Raw genomic sequence first — 17542 nt, forward strand, 5'->3', positions numbered from 1 at the left:
CTTGCTAGCGTGATAACTGATATGTATCCACAAGAAACGTAGTTCGTGAAGGAATGTAATTCTTATATTGTGGTAATGCATGTTAGGTGGCTAACTTAAGAGTCGATCAGTGCCCATGAAAGACCTAAATTACAACGGAATTGTGGTTTTCACATTGACACAAATTAACAAATTAATTAGGTATATAATGGCATGTTAGCTCGATCAGTGCCCACCAGAAAGGTAATTCATTAAAGAACTGTAATCCTCACACGTACTGCAGCTATGCATGCTAGGTGGACAACTTAAGAGCAGCAGGTGTTTATAAGAGACCTAATTCACTAAGAAATTATAATTCTTACACTGTACAAGTGTCATCATATTAAGAGCCGATGATTTTAGTGTTTGTACGTAGTATTATAAATATTTAATGTATTACATATGATTACGAAATTATTTCTACTAATATATCAATCAAATTTCTATGAATAAATTTGTATACATTTAGATTTGTTTAGGTGATTCTTGACTCTCTAAAGTATACCCATTTGACTAATTTGGAATAAGATATAACTAAAATGGACATACATATATATATACACACATATATACATATAGGGTTGGGTTCACGTGAGACAAGGTTATTTTCATGAGACAAGTTTTTTGCACTTGAAACTTTACAGCAAAACGCTGTGAAGGTAAAAATAAGCCGAACTTTCACAGCAAAAATATTGTGAAGGTTACCTTCACAGGATTTTGTTGTGAAGTTTCAAGTAAAAAACTTGTCACGTGTCTCACGAAAACTATTTTGTCTCATATGATCTCAAGTCTATATATATCTATATATATATATATACATACATACATACATATATATATACACATGTATGTGTATATATATATACATATATATACACACACATATATATAGACTTGGGATCACATGAGACCAGTCTGTTTTCATGATACCACTTGTTTACACTTGAAACTTCACAACAATATGTTGTGAAGGTAACCTTAACAGTGTTTTTGCTGTGAAGGTAACATTCACAGTGTTTTTGCCGTGAAAGTTCGAGGTTTTTTTACTTTCACAACTTTTTGCTGTGAAGTTTCAAGTGTAAAAAAATGGTCTCACGAAAATAGACTGATCTCACGTGAACCTAACTATATATGTATATATATATATACACACACACACATAGATAGGGTTGGGTTGACGTGAGACTAGTCTGTTTTCGTGAGACCTATGAGACCACTTTTTTACACTTGAAACTTCATAGCAAAACACGGTGAAGGTAAATAAAAGTCGAACATTCACAGCGTTTTGTTGTGAAATTTCAAATGTAAAAAAGTGGTCTTACGGGTCTCACGAAAACAAGCTGGTCTCACGTGATCCCAAGTGTACATACATATGTATGTAGATTTGGGATCACGTGAGACCAGTTTGTTTTCGTGAGACCCGTGAGACCAGCTTTTTACACTTGAAACTTCACAGCAAAATGCTGTTAAGGTAACCTTCATAATTTTTTTGCTGTGGAGGTTCGACTTTTATAAACATTCACAGTGTTTTTGCTGTGAAGTTTCAAGTGTAAAAATGTGGTCTCACGGGTCTCACGAAAACAACATGGTCTCACGTGAATCCAACCATATATATGTGTGTGTGTATGTGTTGAAAAGGTAATTTTAGAATTGTGATTATGGATCAAAGTTTTAACACGCAAAGTAGATGATGATGTAGCAAATAGAAGGCAACAAATATTAAAGAGGAAAAACGAATATTTTTTTAAAAAAAATAATAATAAATAGGTGGTTTTCTTTTAGTATTTTTTTTTAATCCAAATTCACTTTTTAATCGATCCTTATATAGAAGGTTTACGCATATGCGTAAGGATTGGTTTTCGACAAAAAAAAAAAGTCATTATGTATATGCATAAAGTTTCCGTCTACGTAAGGATTTCGATATATACCATATTATAATGGATTCTTACGTAGAAATCTTACGCATATATGTAAAGATCATTTTTTTTCTTCCCGAAAACCAATCCTTATGCATATGCATAAAAATTTGCTAAAAACATATCAGAAAATGATTAAAAACTGAAACCCTATTTGCTGACCGGCCATTTCTATTAAAAATGGTAACACAATATATTAGAGGTGATCATTGTTTAAAGAAATATATATATATATATATATATATATATATATATATATATATATATAAAGAAAACATATGTGAATTGATGTTACAGAGTTTTCATATGGGCTATATTAGAGGTGATCGTTTTAACTTGTTTTTTTTTTTTTTGTCTAACGGGCCTAATATTGTAAACTTAGGCCTTTTTTTTGGGTTTGACAACTTTGTCATTGCCCGCCCTATAGACAGACTGGGCTTGTCCACAGGCTAACGGGCCTAAAACTGTTATAAATCTATAAACTTGATCACTCACAAATTCACAATTGATTAACAAACGTGGAACCAAAAAGTAAAGGAAAAACACCGTTGTAATTAAAATTTTAAGCAACTAAAGTGACACATGGATCTCAACAAGTGAAAAAAGAAATAAAAAAACAAAATTCAGACTTCCATAAAATCAATAATGCATTTCTATTTTTTATGTATGACATTAATATTCACATTAAGAGGTAAACAAACAATCCCTTAATGAACAAACAATAACATTAATTTCTAATAACCTTTTTTTATTTAAACAATGATTTACATATGAATCTTCTCTCTTATATCCATATCACATATACTGTTCATCCTTGGTAAGACCTTTGATCTCCGCAACAACGATGTTTCAATATTTTTGGAGCCTCTGTTACACCAAAGTCCAAAAACTTTTGATCAGAATGCAAAATGAGATAACAAATATACATATATATATATATATATATATATATACACACACACACAAAAATTACATAGTCAATAATAAGTCATATTACTTTTATCTTCTTATAGAAACTAGATGGTATATAGTTCTACATTCATCGATAAAAGGCATGAACAATGTAAAACACACATTTAACATGCTAAAGAACGCACAGAACAGGTTAATCCATATTTAGGCGGTGTTTGGGATTGTTTATTTGAAACAACTTATATTTTTTTTACAAAAAATCTTTATCAATTTATTATAAGTTAAAATGGTTTAACTTTTTCAAAAACTTCTTATTACAGTAGTATAAACTGTTTATCAAAACATTCAAAAGTGTTTTACATAGAAATAAGTCAATAAGTTGTTTTTAGAAGCAATTCCAAACAACCTATTTGCATCATAGTATTGGATGATTAAATAAAGAAGAAAATGAATAATAGGAATCAAACCTCACGTTTTGTATAGCAAAATAATGATGTAAAGAGTACACCAATAATTAGCGTTGAAGAATTGGGGACGAACACCCCCAACCCCAACCCCAACCCATTGGATAGCGTTAATTGATTGATGGGTAAATCAGCTTTTGTTGGAACCCTTTTTTGATGATTTGATTTGAGAGATGGGGGCAAAAACTCAGCAGTCTCTGCTTTTGATTTTGTTATCCTGGAAATTTTATTTTTGGGAAGGAATCAAAGCTCAAAGTAGTTGTTGCAGAGAAAATGGGGAATGATGGTGGATGGAAAAGAATGAAGAAGATACAAAGAACAAAGTCAGGTGGTCGATGGCGAATAATTTCTCCATGGAAGAACGACAATGGTGCAGAGATTTTGGGGTTAAAGCAGCAGCAGCACTACTACGAAACTGGTATGCAGTGCAGGTAAGGTGTTTGATTAGATGTCTCTGTGAAAGCAACTCTATTTGTCGTCTTCTATGGTTTTCCTGTCGACATTTTAGGCATTCTTTTTTCGTTTTTGTGAATGGAAAGCGTGTACGATTTAGGGGTAGTTCACTAATTTTTTATTCAATAAAGGGTTGTTTGTTTACTTCTTAACAATTTTATTAATAGACCATATCTGAATCATTAAGAGGTGAATATTGTTTGGTAAAAAAAAAACTTCCTATTAATGGTTATAAAGTCCTCTGAATGCTTTTGTATCATAGATCTCCCTTAACCATTAAGCACACTAATTTCATTATAAACAATTATATTTTATTTTGCACTGTATCATGAAAGCTTCTTAATCCTTCTGACCACTTAATCATTCTGCACCAAACCATTCAGCAACAACCAAACAGTCCCTTAGGTATTTACCTGTAAAAACAGTATCCTCGTTTATCTTATTGGATTCGAATTCAGGCACTGTCAAAGCCCTTGTGACCATGGAGGTTCACCTGCACTAACTTGAGTCCATTTGTAGTTAACCAAGGGATTAGTCGGTACACGTAAGCTGCCCGAAAACAAGACAAAGTAGCAAATGATTGCATGGTGGACTAACACAAACTTTTTTTTGGGAGTAACAAAATTTTGGATTTCAACTTCCAAATATGCAATATGAGATTTTAACATTTTTTCTTTAAATCTTGAATATATTTTTGAAAGAATGAGTCTAAGGAGTTGTTTGTTTATCTCTTAATAGTTTCATTAAAAGACAATCTCTGTATCATTAAGAGGTGATTCTTGTTTGGTAAAAAAAGTTTGTCTCTTATTGGTTCCAAAATTCTATGAATGATTTTGTATCATGGTCCTCCTATAACAATTTTGTGCCCTAATTTCGTTGTAAATAATTACTAAACAATTATATTTCATTTTACACTATATCATAAGAGCCACTTAATATTTCTACACAAACCATTCAACAACTGTCAAACAACCCCTAAACCACATATTTTGAAGTGGAATTTTAAACCAATCTCACCCAAATAATTAAATATTTGACTTCTTTTGATCATTTAATTTTTTTAAATTGTTTAAAAAGAGAGAAAAATATGTGATTAAGACGAAATTCATCCCGAGTGATAACACCTTAGAGCATCTCCAATGGAGTTTTTCGAAAAGAACTGTAAATTGGTGGGGTCATGCACACCAAAAATCGTCTCATCTCCGTGCACACGGCAATTATGACGTCTCAACAAGGTGTCGGTATATTTGTTGGGTCTCTCCCATCTCCGGCAAAATCAAGTTCTCTTTGCCGGTCGATTGAAGTTTAAAGACTACCAAAAACGCTATTTTAGCGTATGATTGTTGTTGCTTTTAGACATGTGGAGTTATAATAAGTATATAACCTTAAGGGTCTGTTTGATTTTTCAAAATTACCTCTTAAATAGCTCTGAATTATGATTCATTCAGACGTTTGGGTATTAAGAACGTTTGTTTTATTTTCAAAATAAGAGTTTAAAAGCTCTAAATGTCCTATGAAATTTTAAGTGGTAAATATATCCTTTAATATCTCTTAATTCTATTCTAATTCACCCTCTATCATACGGTTCATATTTTAAGGGCTGAAAGAGATTTGTTAGCAAAAAATATTCATCTTTTATACTTTTGTAAAAAAAGAAAACTATTTATTTTTTATATATTTGCACTAGTTTGACCGCAAACTTCAGACGTAAAAACAAACAATCTTACTGATCCAGATTTCAGATTTCAGGACCAACTCTTGTATATCACAAGTGAAATTAGACTTCAGCACCTCTTAAAAACAAACACCACTTAAGGGTCAAAGGGAAGGAACAACATATATCACTTGCCATTTCATAAGGTTCCAATAGAAGGAAGAAAGTGGGTCGATTAGAATTTAATACCACTTTTTAATAAGATTTCAGACTTCAATACTTTCTAAAACCTCATCATCTAATTCATCTGAGTTTTCCTAATCCCTATTCAAAAAATATCAACTTGCACACGTTTTATACCTCAGGAGGATGTAGTGAAAACATCATTTTTGACGACGTTAAAACCCTTGTGGCTGGAGGTGTAAATGATTCAAGTTTTTAACGAGTTACTCAATCTTAGTAAATCTCGAGGCTCAAGCCGATCTCGAATATAAAATAAATCTCAATTAACTTAGCAAATCGAGTCCACAACACCAATTGTTGACTCAGCTCGATTAAACTTCATGAGTGAAGCCGAGCCATTCAAGCCCACTTTTTTCAAACCAAACATATTTATATGTTTATAAATTACATAATCAAATATAAAAATCATCAAACTTGAGCAAATAAACGAGTTAATCGATTTCAACTTCGAGCTCGAGCTCAAACATTGAAAGAGCATCCGAGCCCGACTTTGAAAACGTTATTCGAGCTCGAGCCTGACATTAACTTTTCGAGCCAAGCACGAATAACCTACGACACGACTCGTTTACACCCCTACTTATGGCCGTGGAGGTTCACCTGCGATTGATTCCAAGTCATTCTTGGTCGTCCAGAAGATTAGTCGGTGCTCATAAGCTAGCTCGGAAACTCACGCTTATGCGGAAAAACAAAAACAAAAACTTAAAACAATCCTTTTACCATAAAACAAAACAACTAAATATAGAATACAAATTGTACATCATGTGAAATCCTTCCTATTGTAACAAAGAAAATACAACCACTGCTGCTGCTGCATTTTAACCAACTTATTTTACAAAATTTAGTACCTGTTTTCAGAAATCTTATAATCAGCTTCCGATAAATGTTATGTCTTCCTTTTCTAGGTGCATTTTCCCTTTGTCTCTTCTACTATTTGCTCGATTTTGTTCCGTTGGTTGACCTCGCTGCAATTTCATCATAAATCGCATTTATAAAAGGTTCAGATCCGAAATGAAAAGTACACCCTCCGTCTCAAAATAAATGTCCACGGTGAAAAAAACGGTCTTAGAAATGTGTAATTATTAGACTTTTTCAATAACGAATGACAATGTTAGCTTATAACAATAGAGATGGTAAACCATAAGGGTGGTGCCTGATTGGTTTGAGTTTGGGCTCCAAAGGTCAAAAGGTGTCTGGCAGGTTCAAATCAAGGAGGAATAAAAATCTCCTTGTGGCCACGGAGGTTCAAATGCGGTGACGCCGGGCTACCTGCTTTAGGTGGTCGCCCTGGGATTAGTCGGCTCGCATAGTGGGTTGGATATCCAGGTTAATCAAAAAAAATAAAGATGGTAAGGAATTTCTTCGGCTCATAACTAAGGGTAGGATTGGAAAGTATGCACTTAGGTAGCATTTGGCACGCAGACTGGACGGGACGGAACTTGACTAATTGTTTGTTCTAGAGTTCTATGTTTGGTACAACTAGAACAGGACCGGACTAATGGACTATTTTGCGTTTGGTAAGCAGAACAGGACGGGACAAAACTGTTAAAATGACCAGATTGCTCCCAACATGAGTTTTAATGTTTTTTTTACTGTGTAGTAATTATAAATGTCTTAGATTAACTAAATAAATGATTTTAACATTTATAATTTTATTAACATAAAATTATTTAAACATTTACAAACCCCACCCCCATGTCAAAACCCAGGTCCCAGGTTCTTCTTCCACCACCTCTCATCTCCTACTCATCGAGAGATTAGCAGAGTTCTATCGAACATAGATCTGAATACTTGAAATCATAAACCGAAAACAGGTAAATTGGTAACTTGAAAACAGAAATCAAACATCGAAAACAGGGGCCTATAACTTGAAAACAGAAATTGATGAACTCAAACCAGAAATTGAAATCGTTAACTTGAATCAATAAGAACTTGATAAGTATGGGTAAGAACTCTATTTCTGGAGATTAAGATTAAGAACTCGATTTCTGAAATTAGAAATCTAAAATCGATGAGGACGAACTCTGATAAATCGATTTCTGGAGAAGATAAACCCGATTTTGAGATTAAAAATAACTCACTTTCTGCAGAAGATGAAATCGATTTGTTAGAAGAGTTTGTACATTGAAGTTTCGATCGAAGATGTTGGAGCAGATGGAGAGAGGATGGAGGCAACGAGTTGTTGTGTTTTCTGATTTAGGTTTAGTAACTGTAATCTTGAAAATAGTCCCATGTTGTTCCACCCTTTCTGGTGGAACAAATTTTTTTAACTTTTGTCCCATGTCCCATCTCATTTTGGTCCCATGGCCTACCAAACATGGGACTGCCTTTTTTTTCCCATCGTGTCCCACCCAGTCTGCACTCTGCATACCAAACGCAGCCTTACTTTTGAAAGTAGATACATATTTCGGGACGACTAAAATAGAAATATGGATACTCATCTTGCAACAACAATTCGCATAAAAGATTGAGATCCAAAAGTGGGGCCTTCAAAAAGTACTCCCTCCGAATGACATAGCCCTCCTAAAAGACAACTCCTTCAGAAAAACAAAGTTATTCAAATTCTTTTTCTGAAATAAGTCAAAGAAGTCCCCCTCCGAAAAGTCCACAATGAAGAAGGCATACAACTTTAGAAATATATAATTATTACACTTTTTTAATTAACTAAATAACAATATTACCCTATAGCAATAGAGAGGGTAAGTTATTTATGCATCTCATAACTAAGGGTAGAATTGGAAAGTACGCATTTACTTTTGAAAGTAATACTTAGAGCATGTTTGTTAGCAGCTTAATTAGCTTAATAGGATTCACAGCTTATTTGATCAACTATACATGACTGTTTGATAGTGGCTTCATGATATAAAAAATGGTTTATTCAGTAAGCTTCTAGGGGGAGTTGTATGCATAAAGACAAGTTATTTTCAAACTTGTCCCCTCCAGTTAAAAAATAAACTCCTTAAATCTATGAAAAATCCCTCCCAAACAAAAACATTCTCAATCGATACAGACAGATTAATCTACACAGACAGCTTTATCCATATAAGACTTAATGGAAAACCAACCAAAAAACCCCTTATTCTGGGTTAAACTAAAATAGAAATGTGGACCCTTGTTTTAAGACGGATGGAGTACATGTATTTAGACGTGTAGAATATATAGCAAGTGTAATTGAAGCTAACCTTTCTCAAGACATATGCCAAATATAGATAAGCTACCTCCCATTCATCTGGTGAAAGTGTACCTGCATATTTCATCCATATAATAAACATCCACAATACAAGGATGGGTCCCATCAAATCATTAGACTAATACTCCCTCCGCCCCAAAAAGAATGTCCACAATGGAAAAAGATAGTTTTAGAAATGTGTAATTATTACAACTTTTTAATTAACTAAATGACAATTTTGCCCTTAATAATAGAGGAAGTAACGAATTTCTTCATCTCGTAATTAAGAGCAGAACTGGAAATTATAAAGTTATTTTGGGACAAACTAAAATAGAAATGTGGACAGTTATTATGGGACGGAGGGAGTAGAAGCTTACTCTGGTCTTGGTTTCCATCCCCTAAGGCACCGAGTCTCCGCATTAGTTCAATAAATTCAGGCTTCTTCATGTACTCGTGAACAAATGCATGCGAATTCTTCACAAAAACAAGCTCCAAATCATACTGCAATTTTCAAACAGAATCTGTAATCTGCAATTCTGGATGTTCAAACTCATTTAAATTTCTTTCCACCAAAAAAACTAGACTTCTTCGACCAGCAACAAAAGGACGGGAAGCGATCTCATTGCAGCTTACGCAAGCATGCTACTAAGTTTTTCTCTAAGTAAATCATTCAAATAAAATACCGACTCAGGTGGTTAATTATGCATGTAAAATAGGCATACGCCCCTCAAGTAGGCTTGAATAAATCTATCAATAGTCATGATTCCAGCTAGATAGACTATAAACTAAACCAAACCAAATGAAATGAACCACCCACAGGTGGGGTCCGGGGAGGGTAAGATGTATGCAGACCCCACCTCCAGGTGGAATATACTGGCCTCCTTCTTGTAGATTTTGAATACCTACTCCACTACTAAACCAAGTTATCTAGAACTTCCTAATCCAGGTATTCCTGCTGCTGCCTGTACTGTTCAAAACTCCCCTTGGATTGCAGATTTTAATGTGGCCAATCACATGATCTATGTTGATGATATGATACTAAGGGGCAATGACATTGATGATTTGGAACTTGGAAGAACCAAAAAAGTTACTAGCTCGAGAATTTGAAGTGAAGAATCTTGGTCCAATGAAGTATTTTTTTTTTTTTTGGGAATGGATACCGCAAGATGTAAACAGGTACGTGTATATCTCAACGGAATGTCATGGACCGACTTAAAGAAACCTGTATGTTTGGGTGCAAACCTGTGACAACACCTATGAAATCAAGAGGAAAATATAACCAGAAAACCAAATAGAAGCAAGTCGATAAAGAGATGTATCAGCAACTCATAAGAATATTTCTATTATGCATGTCACATACTAGACCGGATATTGCCTTTTTGTCGGCCTGGTGAGCCATATAGGAAGAACAAATGGAAGTTGTATACAGGATTTTACAGTATCTGAAGAGAACACAGGGAGATCGACTGTTGTTCAGAAAAAATGAATACATACATGTAAAAGCATTCACAGACGCTAATTAGGTAGAAGCATATGAAGATATGAGGTCAACATCCGGATATTGCACCAAAAGTATATGGAAAACTGATTACTTGGAAGAGCAGAAAACAGTAGGTAGTAACTTGAAGTGGTGCTCAAGCGGAACGTAGAGCACTTGGATCAAATTATTAAAGTGTACTTGAAGAACTAAAAGACATCAGAGAACCGCTCTATTTAAGTTGTATAGTGACAAGAACTCAACAAGCAATATAGCACATGATGTGCATATTTATAGGCTTCTGCCCATCAAGCATAGATAAGAACCATAAGATCATCTATTCTTCAAGTTATACACAAAGGGTGCATCGAAAGTAAATTCTAAAAGTATTAGCATGTGGGACCTACAAAAAATGAGGTTTTGTTGGTATGCAAGTTCCAGTGGAGAAGATGAGTGATACTTGATGACAATTCTATACAAGGACATAACCATACCTACTCATTAGAACAGTGTCAAAGTAAAAAACAGTTACCTCTTCTGCCAGCGATTTGAAGACGTGAAATGGAACAATCCATTCTGGGCAATCGACAGCATCCTGCAAAGAAAAGCCAGCATTGCAATTCCACAGGAAACATAAAATGAGAACGGAACTCCATGTAGCAAAAAGAGAACTTTGAAGCACTGGTGAACCATGAATATCTTATTCTTGTTTGAATCTCAGTACGTGCTTACATTAAAGATAGATTCTTGAGTCAAAACGATCAGAGTTTGCGCATACCATCGAACTGGTACAAGAAATTAAATCCGCTCCAAAAAGATATGTCAGGTGGCCTCTATTTCTTACATAATGCTTAAGATCCCTCTAGTAAACTTGGGAGGTATGTCTATAAATCCTATTATTGACTTAATTCTTTATTTGGTAACACATTGCTTCTATCCAGAATTCATACAAGTAATATACTGGAACATACCTCTAGGTGAAACTTGTACTTTATGCCAAAGGGGCTCGACGACTTAAATTTCTGAGAAACAGACATGAAACATGTACAATTGTCAGTCTTTTCAAATTTCAAGAAAGAGAGACTCTAAGCCACAATAACTGAGAACTCACCTTCTCTGAGAATTCATCATCAAAGTGAATCCAGTAAACACTGTTGCCAAATGCCAATCCTTCGGCTGTATGATCAACAAAAAATATTAACTCAATAGCAATGTGAGCAAAGGCCCATATGCTGAAACATAAAAGGTATATGCTTTAATCAAATAGTAAAAATATCAAGCTCATGGTCCAATTGTCTTTCTTATGCAATTCAAGACACTGAAAGCAGTAGAAAATATGAAAAGGCCACCTGCTCTTAGCTTTTTTACTATAACATTTGCATCTGGCATTGTGCCGATAAATATCCCTCCCGGACGAAGTAATGATGATACATTAGCCAAGGCCCTCCGTGCTCGTGCTTCAGTAGACCACGAGTAGTGCATCGCAAACTGCAAAAGAAGGCAGTCCATATATGGTTCATTTGCTTCAATAATGATATCATAGGAATACGAAAGCATATGCAGCCTCAACGTTTACTGTATGCTTTATAAAAATTTACTCACCTGACAACTACATAAATCAAAAGGTGCATCATCAGCCAAAGCTTTATCCAGTCGGACCTGAAAGCAGTTAAGGCTCAACTTCAAGCATAAAATTCATTTACTAGCAGACAAAATGATAATTTGGTACAATTAAAAGTTATTCCAGGTATCTGTATGTATCGCATTGGTAAGTTGCACATTATATCCACTGCATAAGGTGCAATCATTTTTCAACCACTAACAAGTATGATCGAGTTGGATGTACATTTGATCAAACAATTCAAGGGGTAGTATACTGTGTGAGAATTACAAATTAGATCTACACTATTAGTCACCTCAAAACAATCTCCACTTAAAAGTCGAGCGGGGAAGGTGAACTTTTTACGGCGCTGATGATGATCTGCATCACCATTGTAGCGAGTGCGGCAATCTTCTATCTGCACATATTTCAATGTGATTGCAAAAGGTGAAATTAAACTTATTTGCATGCGTAACCACATAACTAAGAATATACCTAAGAAAAAAATGGATCTTGGCTGTATAAATATCATAGACAAAACTTTCACAGCTAAAACTAAGAGATCGTAGATTTGAAAAAAAAATTACCGAACCGTCTGCTATGTCGATGCCAACATAGTATCCAATTTTTGCCTTGTCCCATTTGATCAAATCACCACCCTAATTAAAAGTCAGGGTTAAAGATCAATCTAACTATTAATGAACATGTATAGAAAATTTATCAAGTATAAGATTTTTTTTTATAAAGGAAGTATAAGATACTTGTAGTACCTTACCACACGCAAGATCAAGAACTGCATCCCCCCTCTTTGCATAAAGTTGAATTAGAACGCTTTTAATCTGCTCGTTGTGAATAATGTAACATTAAAACTGAATCAATTAAATCGCAAACGCTTATATACTATATGCCAACACAATTCTTCATTCACATACCCAGTTGTTGAGTTTCTTTAAATGTATAATGGGACTCGCTTCTCGTTCTTCCAGCGTTTGGTTTGTCCTTGCACTATAATGGTCTGCAACTTTCTTGGCAAAAATCTTTGTGCTCTCATCCTCTAGAAAGGCATCACCTGGCAGTAAAGTACGTATAACAAGGCATAGAAAACCAAAAACAAAAACATCACCTTTGCACATCATGAAAAACGAGGTTGAAACACACAAATTTTTGAAATAAAGTCCCCATGCTTGAGAACTAATACTCCTTCCTTTACAGAAAAGAGCTACACTTCGTTTTTATGTTGATCCTAGTTTCTAATGCAAATATGATATGTATATTACTGTGAATCAAGCACTAATTATTTCATCTTGTGCTTGAGAACATTGAGCAAGAAGTGTGCAAGTTCAAATACAGATTGAAGTTGAACGAATCTCCAAGTCAAGATGCAAGTCTTTTTTTTTCTGGAACAAGCGGATTAAAATGAAACCACATACATTAAAGATGAAATAATACCGTCTGGGTTGTGTCTGGGTTTGGACTTTGGAGGTCCTAACGAAGCTGAGGACGATGATTGTTGATAACCTCTCTTCATGGCCAGTAGTAGGGAACAGCCACCACTGGTGGTGAGGCAGATGGCCGGTATATGGACAACAATTGTACTTGAAATTTAATCAAGAACGACACAATACGAAAACACCAATCGCAGAGCTATAATCCAACAGGTTGCACTGTTCTAAAATAATATGTGATTATTGTTGTGAAACTCGTCTGCAAAACATGAAAGAAGAGAGCAATTGGCATCAAGGAACATACATACAAAGATAGCATAAACAATCACGATTTCAATTTGGATTTCAGAACGCAAATTGACAGATAAACACTAAAACTCAAATTTTACAATCAAGGAAAGATGTTCTTTCAAGGGTGGTTAGATTTTAAACAATTATGTCCAGTAGACAATCAAGAATGAAAAATAATGAAGAGTTTGGCAGTGATGGTGTTTGTCCTACCAGAAAAGATTCATGTGTCAACAGTGGAGGAGCAGCTAGGGCTTGTGACGGGTGTCGTGAAAGCAGGTCAGATGAGGTTTTAAGCTGTGTATTCCACTCTCCCCTTTTGTCGCCCCCGTCAACAGAAATTTGGAGAGGTGACGCTAACCAATCTGCATGTTTTTTGAACTTCTTCCATTAACCATTTTACCCATCAAATATAGGATAAAAATCACCTGTCTCAAAATTACACATGTCATTCCTGTCCTACTAATGAAATTAAGACACATCAGATTTTTATTTATTATTAAATTTATTTAATTCGTGTTCACTTTCTCTCTCTGATTATGTGTATTCATATGATTGGTGGACATGAATGGGACGTGAAAATTTGGGACGGGTGATTTTTAGAATGTCTGTTATTTATATTACCAACATTTGATTTAACCTACACAGGGATTCGAATAGCAACACCCAGTTAGGAGGTATCTCGCTCATGGAACCATGTAAATGTCAATATGTAAATCGATCTAATACTAAATAGAGCAAAATGCTTCAAATTCAACGGATTTCGTCTTAGTTCCTATTTAGTGTAACAAATAACTTCTTTTTCTCCACCAAAGTAACAAAGTTACAAAATTTCCTGTTTTGTACCCATTTTGGTTATCTTGCGACATTTGATGACGTGGATGCCATTTTTATCGAATTGTTTATTGACAATTATATGACCTTTAAATATTTAGATAATCATAACAAAAAGCAGGTTAGATAAACAATAAATCTCCATTCAAAACGTACATCGCTTATTTAGAATCTTCTTCTCCTCCTCCTTTACCTACTTTCCCCGAATCTTTGATTCGAATTCCAACATCACTTATACCCAAATTAGAAAAAGCTTTAATGTCATCAAAATCTTTCCCATTGGTTAAGTTAGTCCTTTCTGACCTTATAATCATCATCGACCAATTTATCAAATAAATCTCCATTAGTATCCTCCACCTGAAATGGAGGATTAAAAGCCATCATAGCACTCAAAACTCAACCTAAAAAACTGGAGCTGACAATGTTATAGATTGAAAACAAAAACTCCTAAGGAATCTACAAAAAGAACACTGAACTGATATTTATGATGTATTAGATAGAAAATTTTACCTCTGGACACTCTTAGCGCATCAAATTTGCACAAGATTGAGCCCCAAAAAAACAACAATACTTACACGATTAACTTAGGGACCAATATGACATTTGAAAAGAAAAAGGTATTAGATTAGTGATGGGATGACAAAAATATAAATTACCTGCTCCAATGTGCATCTTATGGCTGTCTATTCTATAATCTCCCTTGAAATGTTAAGAAAATTAGACATGCCTCAAAAAGCCAGGTTTTGGGAAGAATGTATGACAATTTATCAACTACATCTGATTTGTAGAGTCTCTCTAATTAAGTAATCAACAAGAATTTACAATTAAGGATGGAAATAAACCCTAAAAACAACTAAATCAGAACTAATCGATAACACAAGCCTAGTCTTCTCTAATCTACCATTCAAACATAATCCAAGTTATATTATCATAAAAAGACAAACCGATTGGTTAACATGAAATCATGATCCAATTACAATCATTTTATTCAACAGAAGCAAAAATTGCCAAGAATCATGAAAAATCAGAAGCCTAATATAAAAGACCATAAATCGTAAGGGCTTTAATCGTATTCTGGGCGTAGAACCTTACCGAAGTCTATGCATAATTAACTAAACCCTAAAATAGAGATAATACACAGAATCACTAAATCATACCGGCGTAAGTAGCGGCGGCGGCCTGAGGAGGAGCGGCTGAGGGCGCGAGCGGTGAGCAGTAGCAGGACCGGTAGCGGGTCACGGGTTGCGGTCGGTGAGGCGTGAATTAGTCGGGGTGCATGAGCTCGAATTTGTTCTTTTGGTGGTATATCAATGGCAAAATTAACAGGGAAAAAAAGTGTATTTAATATAATGAAAAATAAAATAATAATCAAGGGTTTTATCAGATAAGCGTTTATTAAGTCATATTACTTTATTGGATGAACATAGTAAGAATCGATAATCTGTTTATTAAGTTATATTACTTTATTGGATGAACATGGTAATAATCGATAATCTTACATGGTAAAAGCAATGGCAAAGACCGAGAGTTTTACCCGGTAAAAGTGGGTGATAACTCTTATTTGGTTATCGTTTGCCGGTAAATTGTTGCATAGGATGTTGTTTTTATGGACTAAAATCTTACCTGATAAAGGATGTAACATTATTGAATCTTACTGGTAAGCGTTTACCGGGTAAAGATTTGGATAAAAGGACCCTTATTTTAAAAGAAATTTATTTTGTATTTATTTGGGCAAAAGGTTGATACCGATACGGATGGTTATTTGCGCTGATCCGGTGAGGAACCCGGTTCACCCGACCAGAACGGGGATGGAGATTCCCCGCTAAAATGGGTCTCGGAGTCGGGGATCCCCGGTAGACTCAAACCGAGGACGGAGGATGTTACTCAAACCGGGGTCGGGGCCAAGGATCCCCAATAGAATCAAACGAACGGATATTATTCATGGGGTTTGATCGGGTTTTGAAGGGGGGTTGATAGAGTTTTGACCGATGACGGGATGTTAATCCCCGTACCCATCGGGGCCGGGGGATGTTACTACAAACCGGGGCCAGGGTCGGGGATTATAAAACTCGCCCCATCCCATCCCCACCCAACCCCGTTGCCATGCCTAATTACCGACATCCTCGATCGTCCCCAAATGGAATCCGCCCTAAGGACCCCAATTTGAGGGACATTTTTTGGCTTACTCAGCAATTGAGGCTAGCAAGATCCAAGATCAGACCCAAAACATGTATTTTATTTGGGCAAAATCGTCTCGCCCCGTCCCTATACCGATTGAGTTACGCACCAATAACATTTTTATTTTGTATTTACTTTTACCGATAAACTATCGATCTTATAATATTCGATAGTGTGAATACCTGTGTATGAAAGGGTCATGGTGAAACCTGACATTCGTGTCATTATATCTCTTACTATATTATAAAGCGTTTAGTTTTACCTTTTAAAAACTCTTAACTTGTCAAAATTATAAGTTTTAATGCACCATTTACATATCAACAATGCATACAGAATCTTTCAGTTTTTATAATATATGTATTTTAACTGTTTTTGTAAACAATAATGAATGGAAAATCTTAACATATCAAATTTGAACACGTTTGAGTCCTGATAAACAATAGTTACCCAATTAAGAGACCAATATGATGATTCAGATAAAAGGACGCTCATCTCAATTAAAAAAGACGCCCATTCCATCAATGAAAAATATTTCGAAAACAAAAGTCTTTCTGATTTATATAGACATATTAATCCATATAAATAGATTTATCCATACAAAACTTAATGAAAAACCAACTAAACAAACTATTATGGGGTGTTTAGCAGTTGCTGAATGGTTTGGTTCAGAATGATTAAGTGATCAAAATGATTAAGAGACTCTCATGATATAGTCCAAAATGAAATATAATTATTTGGATGTTTATAATGAAATTATGACGCTGAATGGTTAAGAGAGACATATGATACAAAATCATTCAGAGGGTTTTAGAATCACTAAGAGACAAATTTTTTTTTTGCCAAACAAGATTCACCTCTCAATGATTCAAATGCTATCTTTTAATGGAACTATTA

General features: G+C 34.8%; 1 protein-coding gene across 3 annotated transcripts; it reads right to left on the reverse strand.

Moving 5' to 3' along the window:
- Positions 1-6362: 6362 nt before the first annotated feature.
- On the reverse strand, positions 6363-15716 carry LOC112501112 (mRNA cap guanine-N7 methyltransferase 1). Of its 3 annotated transcripts, XM_025104767.1 has the most exons (15): positions 15628-15663; positions 13850-14001; positions 13353-13607; positions 12836-12972; positions 12674-12742; positions 12491-12562; positions 12220-12321; positions 11906-11962; positions 11653-11791; positions 11415-11479; positions 11275-11325; positions 10836-10898; positions 9204-9327; positions 8840-8901; positions 6363-6622 (listed from the first exon to the last, which is right to left on the reverse strand). In XM_025104767.1, exons 3-15 carry the CDS (start codon positions 13429-13431, stop codon positions 6527-6529), a joined length of 1116 nt encoding a protein of 371 aa, XP_024960535.1. In that variant the 5' UTR covers positions 13432-13607; positions 13850-14001; positions 15628-15663; the 3' UTR covers positions 6363-6526. The 3 variants fall into 3 exon arrangements, with proteins under 3 accessions (XP_024960535.1, XP_024960536.1, XP_024960534.1); XM_025104768.1 differs by lacking the exon at positions 13850-14001 and having other exon boundaries at positions 15628-15716; XM_025104766.1 differs by lacking the exon at positions 15628-15663 and having other exon boundaries at positions 13850-15607.
- Between the last annotated feature and the right edge of the window lie 1826 nt (positions 15717-17542).

This window comes from Cynara cardunculus (assembly GCF_001531365.2).
Source record: "Cynara cardunculus var. scolymus isolate 2C chromosome LG 17, CcrdV1, whole genome shotgun sequence".
Lineage (NCBI taxonomy): Eukaryota > Viridiplantae > Streptophyta > Magnoliopsida > Asterales > Asteraceae > Cynara > Cynara cardunculus.